The 15,859-nt window shown below is 40.9% G+C and overlaps 1 protein-coding gene across 1 annotated transcript in view; it reads left to right on the top strand.

The window, feature by feature from the left end:
- arap2 (ArfGAP with RhoGAP domain, ankyrin repeat and PH domain 2) overlaps positions 1 to 15,859 on the top strand; it is a 133,188-nt gene that overhangs the window by 25,517 nt on the left and 91,812 nt on the right. Inside the window, exon 9 of the mRNA XM_046064553.1 lies at positions 4,182 to 4,369. Coding sequence (XP_045920509.1) covers positions 4,182 to 4,369 — 188 coding nt within the window. The remainder of the gene's footprint in view (positions 1 to 4,181; positions 4,370 to 15,859) is intronic.

Raw genomic sequence — 15,859 nt, 5'->3', positions numbered from 1 at the left:
TTCATCATATGCAAGGCACATTCGGGCACACAAGTCAGATGCACATATGCTAACACGCAGGCGTATGGGCATGCCACTGTCTCACTGCTCCTCTCAATTTTCTCTCAATCCTCCCACCTCATGCCTCGTTCCAGCCCTCCCTCCCGCGCTCAGATTGACAGCCTGGGCGAAGAGGAAGAGTGGAGGGAGTGAGGAAGGGCCTGAATAAATGAACAGGCAAATAAGTGAGCTCAGGACAGGTAATGGAACTCAGAAAGCAGGGTGGGAACGAAACAGTAAAGCCTAGTGATGTAAAGAGCAGTCAATAATTGAGTAGGGCATTTATTATTGATACCCGCTCTTTGTAAATTCATAAGAATCTGGGGGGTAGCCAGACCAGAGCTGAGTTTGGGACCAGCAGATGCAGTATTTGGGAGCTCAAGAGGGTAGTGTGTGTAGGAGTTGGAGAATCAGAAGTGGAGTCAGTGGATGTGTTCGCATGCAAGGTCAAAGACGGGCACATGGCCGCAAAAAGGCAACAGGAGGTCAGAAAGTCTCCGTCAAGAAGCTAATTAAGGTCAATTTAAGACAATGTCAGGTTGACCACGAAATGACATGTCACTGTGAACGGACCTCCTTCCTCTATTGCTCTACAGAGGAAGAGCGCTTTGAGGACACGCCAGCAGGTCACTCTGAGGGTAGCACAAGCTCACAGTTGGCTGAGGGGAAAAAACTAGTTTGTCATAAAATAATATGACAAATTGGGAAGCTTCAGAGTTTTCACAGGGTCCAACATTTTCATCCTGAAATGACCTGATGGAAACCTATCCAAACCCATTTAAAAAAATTTTTTCTTTTTTTAAAGAGACCATCAGGCCTGATCCAAGCAGAGCCTGAGGATAATTAGATCCAAAAATGCAGTCAACCCAGACAGACCCACAAGGGAAGATAACACCAACACTAGAAGCAGCATGATGAACTGCCCATTATCAAGCACCTGTGGTCAAAAAGAGAAGCAAATGCATGTCCCTTTTCCCCTGCACTTCATAGTTCACAATGTCAATTGAAGAGACACTCTGACTAATATTATCATTATTCATTCATCTGCTCATTATTTTCCTAATTATTTGGTCTATAAAATATCAGAAAATAGTGAAAAACGTTCCAAAGATATTCACTTTTCTGTCATGTATAACAAAGAAAAGCACAATATTCATGTCTTCCTTGATAAATTTCCATGGTTGAAGGAGAAGATTTAGGAGCAAATTGGTAACCACGACCACAAGCATCTGCAGCTGATATTTTGTAGAAAAATACTTAATTATTCTTATAAACCAGACAAGTAATCACAGCAGACGTTTATACTCTGGCTAGTCAGAAACTATTCACCGTTTTGTCTTTATTTGTAGTGTCCTCAGCATGTCTAAGACAACCAAGGCCACCACAGTGTTTCAGTCGTAATTTTGCACATTTTGTATAGACCCAACCCCTTATATTAGCTGTTACAGGGTATGTAAGTTAATATGTGTACATTTATCTTAGTCATCTAGGTAATGAAATGTTCCATGGATCTGAAAAGACACATTTTCCCATTGTGGAGATCAATAAAGTATCGCAAAACAATTATTCTCTCTAGCAAATAATACTGGTGAAGCATGGCAATGTAAGTAGAACCTGCCACAAATAGTTCCTCATGCTTCCTTTGCCTACACAGCTAATAGTACAATTGATTTTGCTGACATGATTTGTGTGTCGGTAGTCTTTCTCCTTTTGGCAAACTGGCATAATAAGCATAATAATGGATAATAAAATGAATCTGAGAAGTGATTACACCAAAGTAAGGCCTTTAATAAAACACACCAGGGTCATTTGGAAATACAGACATCAAGTACTGTTGTTTGCTCATATTCCTGGGAGTCCAAAAATACATTTCCTGAAAAGGGGGGGTGCGAGGCTCCCACGTCTGACCACACTAATGTAGTTCTGAGAGCATCACTTTGTCACTTTGTGTATTTCAGAAAAGTATCATTCTGTCAGTGTTGTTTTTTTTGTTTTGGATGATGAATTGATGTGCATTTACTTTTTGAAAACTTTATTCCTGTATGATTATGTCCTTTTTAGAAAAGAGGGTAGGCTGTTGCCTTTTCTCAAATTTGCAGGACCATCCAAACTGATAGTTTGTTTTCATATCAGTTTACAGAGGTTTTTGATTTCCTCCTCTTAGTCTTTTTCTGTCATGTATTGTCATGTAAGAGCTACCACAGTGGGTGCTGCTTTGGACCTGTGGTGTGTGTGCGCGCCTGCGTTAACAATTCTTCTGGTATCTCTTGTGTTTCCACTTTGATAGCACAATGTCTTTGGCGGTAGGGGAATGGGCTTCACAGTGCTGGTTTCATGTCGTCTTTTATGTCCGTTTGAAAACTTGGAGAGAAGATATGTGAGGCCTTTTGAGGGTACATTGTTTGAATGAAAACCTTGAATGGAACATGATGCATAGCGCTACACTTGAGCCGTTTAGCTGTGCAGTAATCCAGGCTGATTTACAATAAGTTAGAGCTTCAGTGTCCTGTTCAAGGACAAATCATTTTTGAAGACACCACACATCTGAAGGGCCAGTTACAGGACGCTCCCACGCACAGAGATTGTCCAGTTATATCTTAGCAACTGTAACTAGGCACCACAGGCCTGTGGAGCTTTGGGTTTCTCCGTATGCATGGGGCTGTAGTTGCAAAACTCTGTATATAAAAAAGTTTATATGTCTTATAGTCTTTACAAACCCAAAAAAACAGCAAAACTAAAAGTAATGGATTAAACAGTGTGTTAGTTTGCTCCAACGTTAGCTGCAAATGTTAGCATGTCCAGCTAACTAGCTCAGTACCTACACAAGTCCAAGACTAAGAGTCTATTGCATATAATTAAACTACCTGCATTAGTTTGTGGGGTTGCAGGTTACTTAAAAAAAAATTGTATTTCCCACTGATTAGAAGCCAGAGTTTAGAGTGACATTAGCATCTCTGACCTGCACTAATGTTACATTACGGTTAGTTTTTTATCTGAATATCCAGTGGGTTACATTCTGTCAAAAAGCCTTTCTGCTTGTAATTTTAAAAAGTGAAAACTTATCCTTTTTTGGGTTATGTGGCGATGAAATAACAGTTTAATCTTTATTTTTCCATGTCATACTTAAAGATTAAGATTGACTTAACTGACTAAGAGGCTGTTTGCATGATAAAATGTATGAGTGCATTAGCTGGAAATATTAAAAAGTCAACACAGTGCTTTCAACCAATTCATGGAGCTAACGTTAGCTTAATTAGCTATCTAGCTTCTGCTGATAATACCTGCCAGTGACTTTTGTCATTTCAGCCTGCACACTTGATGGTCAATGGTTAAAAATGAGAACGCTGCTTTTGTCTGTTTGCCTAAAATGAAGGATTAATTGTTTCAAAGATTACTAAGAATTTCAAGTGGTACATCTGCAACCATTATAACTGTAAACTGCATTTATGCTCTGTGAGAACTTGAAGTTTGACAGGGCTTAGCAACCTTCTAGTTGGTAAAACCACAAAACACAAACAAATGTAAGTGATCTTTACAACTGAAATAAACTGCTCCTTGAAATTTATTCACACCTTTCTGTGACTTTGCTCTGTTGTTTTCCAGGTTGAGACAATTTAGTGGATTCACAGAACTATTGCTGAATCTCATTAGAAGCTATATATTTTTAATCCTGTATTTTAATTAGGTGGTGTGTTTTACTCAAATTACCCATGTCACATCTTGCCTGAGGCTTTCAAATCTCAGAGTAGCAGCTATCTATATCTCCAGTGCTAGACTTTGCACTTTTAAGCTTTGCAGGATATTCTTTTTCCCGGGGCTAAGTTAATTTTCACCAATCGTAGCTCATCCGGTGTTTAAATTACTTTTCTTTTGGACTAGAATTTTCTGTATCAGTATGCAGTAGAGGTTTAGCAACCAATAAGACCGTGAAGTCACTGAAGGGAAGCAAAAATGATGAATTAACAATATAAGTCAAAGACTTCAAAACGCCTTGATCTCTCTTTGTCTAGTTCTCTTTTCGGCCTTTCTTGATTTCTTTATCTCTTGTTTTCACTCTTTCACAAACTCGCACTTGTACCCACACGCACCATGTAGCTCTCTTTTTCTCTGTTTCTGTCTCCCACTCCTACATGTGTCCACAGGGGAGCGTCAGGAGTGGATGGAAACTCTTCAGACGGCCACGCGCCCCCCCGCCTGCGGCTCCCAGAAACGCTCCGACATCCTCCCCTCCTCCACAAACAAGCGAGGCTTGCTGGAGCTCCGCGGTTACAAAGGCAGAGTGCTGGTGTCCCTGGTGGGGAGTAAAGTCAGACTCTGCAAAACAGAACAGGTACTTCCAGCACTGCCGGGACTTCCTCTCTACAGGATGACAGCTTCCTGTTTGAAAAAGTAAAATAATAATCACAGCCTATTTGAAGCAGATGAGGCAGAAATGGAGAAAGATATAGAGATGTTCATGAATGTGTAATGCAAAAAGTAAATATACGGTATATGTGTGAAAACGCTTCAGGGTTCACTCCGATATATTGCACACTTGGTGAGTACAAGCACGTTACTCTTCAGGGTTTGGGGCCCTGGGGCAGTTGCCTGCTTTGCCCAGTTGGTAGTCTAGCTCTGCTTTTCTCATCTACTTTCAGTATAGTGTGGTCCAGGCTTCTCAGGCAGCAATGATTGCCCCGCCCTTTTTGCTCTTATTGCTAAATCGCAGTTTGTTCAGCCAGAAAGAGAGACATTTCCAAGCATCATTGTTGCCCAAATGTCACACAGTCAGCACCAAATGCCCCTCTGGTCAGCCCAAGTAACCCCAGGTGATCATGTGATATGCCAAGTGCCCCTTTGGTTCACCCGTTTGCCCTTTGGCTGGGATAAGTAAGTAAATAAAATGTATTTATTATAGCACCTTTCACAGAGCAAGTCACAAAGTGCTTTACAATGATAAAAAAATAGCAACAATAAAACAGTGGAGAAATCAGACATCATCCATAAGCATCAAACATTATAAAAGGCATAAATCAATATAATCAATGTATTTATGTATATTAACAGGCGCATAAATAATCAAAATTAATGTTTTGTATTTTAAAGAGCACATGAATATTCACAGTTAAAAGTTTATAGGGAGACAAAGGCCTGCTTAAATAAGAAAGTCTTCAGCTGACTTTTAAATGCTTCGAGACCTCAGGGCATAGGTCTGACAGAAGAGTATTCCACAGTGTTGGTGCCACCACTTGGAATGCACGGTCACCACTAGTTTTGAGACATGCACATGGGACTGCTAGTAGGCCTTGATCTGAGGATCTTAGTGGCCTAGTGGTAGTATACGGGCGCAACAGGTCTGAGATGTACTCAGGTGCCTGACCATGCAGCGTTCTGTATGTTAAAACGAGCACTTTAAATTGAATCCTAAATTTAACAGGGAGCCAATGTAAGGAGAACAGAATGGGTGTTATATGACTTCTCCGGCTGTACCTGGTCAACAGCCTTGCAGCAGCATTTTGGACCATTTGTAAACCAGGGACGACTTGCTAAGAGACGTATAAAGGGAGATGCAGTAATCAAAGCGGGAAGAAATAAAAGCATGAATTATCATCTGAAGTTCTGGTTTTGAGACAACAGGTTTGAGCTTAGCAGTGTTTCTTACATGAAAGAAACACGACCTGGTCAAAGTTTTAACATGTCGATCAAAGTGCATTGATGTGTCAAACATAACCGATTCCTAAGATTTAATTTTACTGCTGATGAAAGTGATCCAATATGCTGAGTGATCGAGGGAGCTATGCTCAGGTGCAACAATAAGGACCTCAGTCTTGTCTGTGTTCAGTTGTAAGAAGTTTTTAGCCATCCATTTTTTAATGGCAGTGAGGCAGTTGCATAGTGTGATCAGTTTGTCATACTCATCTTACCCAAAAGTGACATACAGCTGGATATCATCAGCGTAACAGTGACAAGAAATGTCCTTGAAATTATTAATAATGTTGCCTAAGAGGGGGCCCACAGAACCCTGTGGCACACCACAGGATAGAGCAGCAGTTTTAGACATGTAAGTTCCCAGTGACACAGAGAAGCTCCTCTCTGAGAGGTAGGAAGAGAACCAGTCCAAGGCACTCCCAGACATACCCACCCACTTCCAAAGCCTATAGATCAGGATACTGTGGTCTGTCGTGTCGAAGGCTGCACTAAGATCGAGCAGCACCAAAACAGAGCACTTCCCTGCATCGGAAGACATCACTATGTCATTTGAGATTCTAAGTAGTGCTGTTTCTGTGGAATAATTCTGATGGAAACCAGATTGGAACTTGTCGAGTATATTGTGGGCAGTCAGAGTGGCAGTGAGCTGTTTGGCAACAACTTTCTCTACTATTTTTGAGATGAATGGCAGCTTGGAAATAGGCCTGTAATTTCTGGACAAGGAATGGATCCAAGATTGTTTTTTTTTTTTTTTCAGAAGAGGTTGAATTATTGCATGTTTGAATTAAAGTGAAACAAAACTAGAGCTGAGGGAACTGTTAATGATCCAAACATGACCCAACAGTCCCAATCGCATTTTTGAGCAAGGAGGTGGGTAAATATGTACAGGGCTTGAGGAGGATTTCATACTGGCCACCAGATCACTGAGGTGTGTTCCAAAATTGGTGGCCAGGAAGGACAATCAGTGACAGATGTAGTAGTGGAGGGGATGATGCTAGCCCTGATATCTCTAATGTTGTCCACAAAAAAAGAGAGAAATTTGTTACAATCGTCTTTTGAAAAAATAGGAACATCAGGAGGTGCAGGATTTACAACGTTATTACTTGTGTCAAACATGACTTTAGGTTTGTGGTTGCTGGAAGAAATTAATTTTGAAAAATAAGAAGCTCTTATTTATAAGGTCTTTATAATACAGACGGTGGACTTGAAGCTAAGTGGATTTCCACAGTCGCTCTGCCTTCCTACACTTACACCTAAAACACTGAATGGCGTCATTTAGCCAGGGGGAAGGGTGTGTGGAGGGGACACGTCTCATTTTACTCGGAGCCACTTGATCCAAGACTTCAGTGCAATGTGAATTAAAGAGTGGAGTGAAGATTATTAAAATCAGTATGGTGAGACAGAACTGCGTTTTGGTCAAAAACAGCAGAAAACTTTTCAGGCACTTTTTTAAAGTGACTTTTTTTTAATTAAAGGAGAGGTTGAACAAGACACAGTATTGATCAATGACATGCAGTTCCTCTGCGTAAATACAATCAACATTTAACCCAAGGTTAAAAATAAGGTCCAATGTATGGCCCTTAATGTGTGTGGGACCGGACACATGTTGAACAAAATTAAATGACTCAGTGATACATAAAACTCAGCAGCAACACTACAGGAGGCATCATCAATGTGAGTATTAAAATCACTCATTACCGATTTGCCCAGCCGTATAATAGAAGATAAAAAATCTCTAAAATCAGACATAAAAGAGCTGTTAGAACCAGGGGGTCAATAAATTAAGATACAAAAAATGGGGTTTGAATGACCCACTTTGGTCACTTGTAGTTCAAATGATGAGAAAATCCCTGTGGTCATCCTCCAGATTTGAAAGCAGTTTTTGGGGACCATCGCGAGACCTCCACCCCGACCAGAGGTCCTAGGAGTACTGATAAAAGAACGATCCTGTGGGCACAATTCAATTACCGGGCCATTTTCCATGCTTCTTTGCCAGGTTTCAGTCAGAATCATTAAATCCATTTCCTTGCAGGTGAAAAAATCGTTCAATATAAATGATTTATTTGTAATGGATTGAGCATTTATTAGGGTCATTCTCAGGGGTGCAGGCCCTCCGCAAGCAGGAAGCGAGGGTCTGATCTGCTGTGCACAACAGAACGTTTCACTTGAAAAGGGGCTCTTACAGTAACCACAGTCTCAATAGGAAAGACATTCAGTAAAGGTGGCAGATTCATGGGAGATCAGTGGGGGGGGTGCTAGGGCTTAGGACAGTTGGTTGTGAAACAGGAAGGGGGAAGGGAAGGGAGGGAGTGTGGGATAATTTGTGATCCCAGTCTGTTTGGGTGAAGTTCATCCCTTTTAAAAAGAGAACGACGTTCCCAAAAGATATTAAAATTATCAATATAGCACATTTCGTTAGCTTTACAGGCAACTTGTAGCCTGTCATGGAGGCTGAGGAGTCTGCTAAAAAGACTAGCACCACGGGCAGCTGAGTTAATGGGACCTGAGACAAACATGGATTTCCCGCACTGCATTAAGAAGTAAAAAAAAGATGGTTAAAATCCAATTTGGTCAACTCAGACTGCTTACGGGCTACCTCATTTGCTCCCACGTTGACTATTACTCTTTTAATAGAGGATGGGAGTGATGGCAGTAAAATCGGGAGCTTTTTATGATGTCAGTAACCATAGAACCTGGATAACAGTGTGTGATGGCATTAAAGAAACGCACATTTCTTGTTAGGGAATCACCAATGATTAGTGTTGAGGGAGGAAAAAGTGCCTGGGGGATGTAGACTGGGCTCTGTCAGGGCCTTCACTAACTGTGGGTGAAATGATGCGACAGAGGACCTGTGCAACGAGAGATCGTTGTCCGACTTTGTGAAGCCGACTTTGTTCTTTTAATTTCAAGCAGTCTGTTGTTGCATAACATCAGTCCCCACGTAACACGCACATGACAGCAGTTTTGAGGTCACGAAGTAAAGGTTTATTGACAGATTGTAATTAACATATGCAGTAATGTAATTCAGTGACACTTTGGCTTAATGTTTATGTTAACTATTGCCGACAATTTATGCAAAGTGAGGTTTTTTTTTTTTTTCATTTTTAATTCTGTTTTAACCCATTTTCCATTCTGTTAAATCTGCGCTTGCTCACTGATTCAAGAAACTTACAGTACAGATTCTCAAACAAATTATTTGTCTAAGTATAGCCAGTGGCTTAAGTGAATATTTATGCAGTACCTTTTTTGACTATTAATCATGGTTTGGTTTCTTTGGTTTATTAAAAAGGCATTTAAGATACTCTGATTGGTAAGATGATGAATCTTATTTGCTTAAGTGACCATCCCTGCTTTAGATGGCAAGAGAAAAATAAGACGTGGTCTAAAAAAGGTCTCAGTGCTCTGAGTTGAAATCCTGAGCTCCTCTTCCTGCAGCGCGGCACCTGCCTTTTAAACAAAATATGACTTTATTCCCAGTACCCTGGACTTCATGTGTACTCCATAATCATAGTCATATTAACTGTCTGGTATATTGTTTTGTCTTGTCAAACAACCACTGGATTTGTGGGTATTTTAAAAGATAGGCAAAATCTGGAATGGGTCACCCTTGGTAATGTAGTACTTGCTGTTTGGAGTAATTGAAAACCATTGTGAGGGGGAGGATTGCATATCTCATACCTCTGATGCATTTTTATGATCTTTAAAAGGCTACTCCAGTGATTTAGTATTGCACTTCCATAAATCTTTTGAGAGACTGCATGGTCAAAACGAAGCAACAGATGACGAGATATCCGGACTTGTTGTCCCTAGTATGGGTCAAGCTAAAAAAACACACTGGTGCCTTCCACAAAAATTTGTTGCCTCCAATCCCAAGATGAGATATCCGGGTAATGCCACATAGAGGAACACTTTGACATCATGAGAAATATACTTATTATCTTTCTTGCCAAGAGTTTCTTGCCAAGATATAAAAGAAGATTAATGCCACCAATTATATAGCTTAGCCATTTAAAAATTACTTGTTGGTGTTTTGAAGTGAGTTAAAACCACAGTATGCTTGTTATTTTTTTAATTTTTTTGTTTATGAATTAAAGAGGTGGTATTATGCTCATTTTCAGGTTCAAAATCTTATTTAGGCGTTGTACCAGAACAGGTTTACATGGCTTAATTTTCAAAAAACACCATATTTGTCTCATACTGCACATTGCTGCAGCTCCTCTTTTCACCCTGTGTGTTGTATGTTCTCTCATCACTCTGTACGAGCTACAGAGTGATGCATCTTACTACTTCTTAAAATCTTTGTTGGGAGTTGCACATGCGCAGTTCCCAGGTAAGGACTACTAGCCAATCAGAAGCAGAGAAGGGCGGGTCGTAAGAAACAAGGTAGTGTGAGCCAAATCAAAGCCACTTCAGACTGTGACCGTAACCTAGCAAGTATTACTCACAAGTCCACAACCACACAACATCATTGTTCCACATCTTACCATAAACCACTACAAAAATCACCATATTTCAACTCAATTTTACATAAAAATTGGCCAAACAATTTGAACGTTTGCTCAGTAGCTTTCACATCAGGTGTAATGTTAGCATTATAGCTATAACTTTGGCTGTGTTTACAACAATTCCGCACTTGATCAGTTTGTGAAGTTACATTGCTGTGTTTATTTTAAATATAATGCAACCAATAAAGCATATTTACAGGTTGTGATTGTGAAAACAGAGTTGGAGTTGCATCGTCTTTTAGGACTAAACGTTGAACTGTTGCCGGTGTTCTGACGATCTATGCTGCCTTACCGAAAAATGCTACCATAGGTCGACTCGATAGACTCGACTCTACTCGGCCCTGCTCCGTTTTCCATTGCAGATAGTACCCAGAGATAGTACTTGGCTTGTTGTCATAGCGACGCCACACACGACTGCCGCGACGTTCAATGCGCACACACCAGTGATCCACACAGCTTTCTCTTGATTTAAGTTAAAAAAAGACAGATAAGCGGTATGAAAACCTTCCAGCTGTGTTTTTCTCTGCCGTTGTTGCTGCAGCGGTCTGTGTGACGGCGGGAGCAGAGGGCTCTGTGAGCGGGTGGCTGGCCGGCCTCACATGCTCCTCCCGCGGGTTGGCACAGGCATCCCCCACAGCCACTTGCGGAGCTCCTCAACTCTGAAAATATTCAAGCACATTTTTGTTCCGCCATCACTTCTCGTAAAACTGTCTAGATTGGAAATCTACACAGTTGATTTCTCACCACAAAACTTCTCAGAAGTGGATTTAGTGATGAAATTCCAATGCGAAAACTGTAAAAGATAAAACTTTCTGTTGCTGGCCTCTGTCTGGTGCACAGCAATGATGATGCAGTGAATAGTGACGATTCTTTCTGATCAATCAGCAGTCTGTCATGTTTTCACGTTACATTTTAGTATCCCTCAGCTCGCTTGGAACCTCGACGGAGGTGAGGTGATACAAAAAAAAGTACCTGGAAGCAGGTACAGGTACAACATTTCTACAATGGAAAACCAAACAAAGGCGAGTCGAGCCAAAGGGCCTCCGCTCAGACTAGCTTGGTTTGAGGGCGTGCCTGACCCCCTAGCCGCTTGGCAGCTTTATGACGCGTTTTCATTGTGACGTCACAAGTAAAGGGAGTGAAGGGCTGGACTACAAACGAGAGGTTTTCAAGCGGTTCAGAGCAGAGCTTTCTGTGGGAGTTAGGAACTCCCTTTGGGCTTTTTCACTTTGCAAACCTTTTACATGGACAAAAAAGATATATAACTCAATAAAGGAGAGAGGAAAAGCCAAAAAGCATAATACTAGTATGATTATATGTTAATTAGTGAGGTGTAAAGGTGGTATTAGGTGTATTTTTAAACTTCAGACGAAGCCTTGCTGTTTCTGCTTTCAGTTTTTATGCTAAGCTAAGCTGGTCACCTGCTGTTTGCTAGCAAATAGTTGCAGCACGTAAAACCACAAACATGTCTTCTTTACATTTCTGTTTGAATGAGATACAACATGTTAATTAGTGAGCTTTGGAGGTTAATTTTGGAGCCCTTTTCCACACTTAACGATAATGATATTCTTGTGTAACTGTGAGGATAATATTGAACCATTCCTTTAAGTACATTTGTCTCACAAATGTTGTGTAATAGTCATGACTAGAAAAAATGTATTTTCACGAGTGAAATCGGTGGAGCGTTGTCCTTTGACATACTGCTAAAGTATTAGCTTGCTTTCATATAGGGCTTTGTATTTGTGTCAGAGATAACTTTGGAGGCAAGTGCTGACACTTGACCAAGGGGCCCGAAAAATCAGTGGAGTAGTATTACAGTGTACTTATATAATGTTCTGACTGATTAATACACTCTTTTTGGTACCTTACATCTCCTCTTAACAGCAGAATAAAGAAGAGATAATTTTTTTCTTAGTCATCGTTTCTCTTGAGCCTTTCTTATTTGATGCGAGTCCAATTAAGCCCTGATAGTCCTACTCCTGTTCCGGCCGCAAGATATCCTATCTGAGATGGAAAGATACATCATACGCAGTGATAATATTTCTTAAACTGCCTCACACGTTTTTGTGTGCGTATTTGGTAATGCTACACGCATTCGACTCATTTCCATCCCTCCTTGGCTCTCATTTAGTTTCGCTCGCTCTTTTGGTTTTGTTGTTTGCCTTTCATTATTTTCTTCATTAGCGTGAACAAACATCTTTGTTAGAATTCTCTTTTGGGTATCACTCCATGTCAGCACATTTCCACTTGCTTGATCTGAGACAGCAGGAGAAACGGAGGGAAAGAGAGTCAGAGGGAGAGCAAATTAATTGTATTATTTCAGCTTACAAGCTAAATCCCCGGCATAAATGCAGCAGCAGCAGTGCATTTTGCAGAAAGGAAGGGAGACTGCAAATGAAAGGCAGGAGAATGAGAGTCAGGCACAAAGATAGAAGTGGAAAGATGAAGTAAAAGGGAATGGAGGGAGCGCTTCGGTGCAGAGGTCGGATTTGTGAGAAACGAGCTTTGGTGGTTGGTAAGAAAAAGGAGAGAGTGATGGAGAGCAGGGAGGGAGGTGGACCGTTGCCCCGTTCAAGTTCAGTGGAGTGGAGTATTTAATCTAACATGATGAACGAGCTATTGGAAACATCATCCTCCCAGCTCCTCCTTCACCACCCCTACCCCATTTCTCACGGACCGTAAGCCCTGTGATGAAGCTGTGTTTAAGGTCATTTAAACACCAAGGTAAAGAAAGTCAGACAGTGCGCAAAGTGTGTCTCACTCATGCACACACAGGTTTACTCTGAGACGGATCTACCTGCCATGGGCTGCATAGGCAGACAACCAGAGTAACTTGTTTCATGTTTTATCATCTCATACATCACAAGTGTTGTCTGGTTTGTGCTCACTCCGGTAGCTGAAGGATTGATTGATCGTTGGATGATCATATTTCTTCCTGTCGTCTTGTATGGAATTTAGCTTCCTACTAGCTCATTCGAACCCATTTATGCCAGTGAGATCTTGGTTGAAGCAAAAATGCTTGCCAGACTCGCTTCTCTCGCTTTAATTCCTGCTTAGCAAAAGTTACACATACAGTAGAGCCTTCTCTGGTGGGAAAGGTATTCCGAGTATACAATAACAGACTTGAGGACTTTAATTAATCTCTGCTTTAATTAAATCTCTTTCTCATTAGCTCTTCTCAAGATCTTCTTTGTAACAATTAAAATCATTCCAAGACTACAAGGCCGTTTGGTAGAATGACACAAGAGCGAGTCTCATTTCACCAAGGCCCTCTCTTGTAATGAATGTTGTTTCTTTTCGCATACCTGATACAGCTAAAAGATAATCAGCTAGATTAAAATACTGTTAAATATAGTACTGTATGTGGTGAGTGCAGTGAGTTACATCTGCATTGATTTTTGTTTCATTTATTTATTTATTTTGCTTTCAGGGGGAGTGCACCAAGTTGTTAGCACACCACTGACATAAAAGTTGATATGGTGAGCGCGTTAGCAAACAGGTGACACAGAGCAACATTAGGATTCATTTGGAATTGTGTAAGTTTTAGCTTTTAGCTCTGTTTTGGTCTCAAACAACTATTGGCTGCGAAATGCTCCACTGTGTTCATTGGCTAGCTGCTAACTTAGTGCGTAGTGAACAGGGAGGTTTTTTTTGCTAAAATCAGCTACCTGCTGCTAGAAACCATGCTGACTTGGAGCGGTAAGGGTGAACTAAAGTTCTTCTAAATGCTAAAATAAGTCAGCTAAATGCTATGACAGCGGTAACATGCTGTTGAGGTTTAGCAGGAGTAATGTTGACCATCTTAGTTTAGCATGTTACCATGCTGACGTTTGCTACAGCTGTAGTACAGCTGAGGCTGACTGGGACATCATTAGTGTTTGGACAGAAACCAAAGTATTGAACTAAGTCTAAATTTGACCTGCTGGTGGAACTAGAAGAAAAGCCAGGAGCATTAAAAATATTGAAAAACATCTTTAAATATTAAATCAGATTTACAAAGTTTTATCCAAATAAGCTTGTGATCTGTGGTTAGAATCAGCCATGTTGGCGCTAAGTTGACAGATCTGGGATTAGATACTCAACCTTAGGACCTATTTTTTATTTTGCCAAACCTACTCTTTACCAATTCAGCAAAACTCACACGAAAGCAGCAGTCATACTCCTAAAGTCTGTGTTCCACATACACAGTTATGTTTCATGAAATATTTTCAACCAAATGACATGACAGACCAGCTTGGTTTAAAACCTCTCCTCACGTCAATACATGACTTTGAGAAGTATTTTCAGAATGTTTTCTTTTATCTAAAATATTGAACTGAAGTTGCTTTTTGTTCAGGATTACTGGACGTGCATTCACTTGCTTCTGTCTGTTTTCCTCTTCTGTCTCCATATATTCACCTGAATTATTTGTCTTTTTCCGCTTCTGTTTTTGATCCTCTATCGTCGTCCATAGCTCCTCGCTGGCCTTGGCCTCTCTGATGTTTTAAAATAATCAAGTCTTTTGTCCTCATTGTATGTATGCTCTTTGAAACCCAACTACCTCTATGAGACAGTCTTTGCCTGCATGCTTTTAGAGCGTCTTAAACTGTTGAATGGACATGGATTTGGAGATAGAAGTAGAGGCCACCTTTACTTGTCTGGTTTCTTTTAGAGCGTAGTTGAGTGACTGACTCACACAATAAGAGGTTGGAAAGCTTTGAAAGAAAGTATAATTGGAAGCATGGCTTGAATATTCAGAGTAGGCCTTTGCTCAGCACTTACCAGGTTAAGGTTATTCATTTTAGGTGCAAAACAAATCCATTTTCTCTCATACTTAATGGGATTTGGTGTGTTTTCTTGATTTGATTTTTTTTTTTTACTCTGAGTTAATTCTTAAGTTCTTTGAAATACTTAGTATAATACAGTATGTGGAGAAAAAACGCATAAAGTGCCGCATGTGTAGGAACGTTCGCTTAGAGCTTTTGCCCCTCTCCCCCCTATAAGCGCAATGTTATTGCCAGGGCATTGCCACTACCCCTTGGCTGTGGTAATTGGGTGAGTTATTTTTACCTCCTAATGCCTTTCCTTCCTCTCTCCATCCCTCCTTGCCTCCATCCTTGCTGAATTAATTGGAGAGGGCAGAAGGCCACGGCACATATTGGGTTGGTAACGAGTGGCGAGGGCTGGCCGGCCGCTAACACCCAGCGCTGTAATTGGCTGCCTGAGAGGGATGAGGGTCATTAGGTATAGGTGAATGCTTTGCCCTCTCAGCACAGACACACACTTGCGTGCACATACATTACAATAATCCGTCCAGTATGATAGAAGACAGTTTTACAGTAAACCATTTGTCCTTCTGTGTTTGAATTACAGCTGTGTGAGATTCCTGAAAGGTTAGGGAGAATTAGCTAGGTTTTAAGCTCCGTCATCCCCTCACTCTCATTATCGTGTCAAACCGTGGAACATACTGAATATAAAAGAGCGATGAGTGTACGGTGTAATAATTGATAGGATCGTGAGGCAAGGTTCTGCTGCTTCTGAGCCCTTGCATCAAAACCTTTCGCTCAATTAGCACCTGGCCATACAGCGAATTCACTCCTCACTCACCCTCTTGCTCTTTCTTGTTTCTTGATCTTTCTCTGTCCGTC

The sequence above is a fragment of the Micropterus dolomieu genome, linkage group LG12 (genome assembly GCF_021292245.1).
Source record: "Micropterus dolomieu isolate WLL.071019.BEF.003 ecotype Adirondacks linkage group LG12, ASM2129224v1, whole genome shotgun sequence".
In the NCBI taxonomy this organism is placed as follows: domain Eukaryota; kingdom Metazoa; phylum Chordata; class Actinopteri; order Centrarchiformes; family Centrarchidae; genus Micropterus; species Micropterus dolomieu.
Note: the sequence above shows the minus strand (reverse complement) of the source record. Positions and strands in the feature narration are given on the sequence as shown.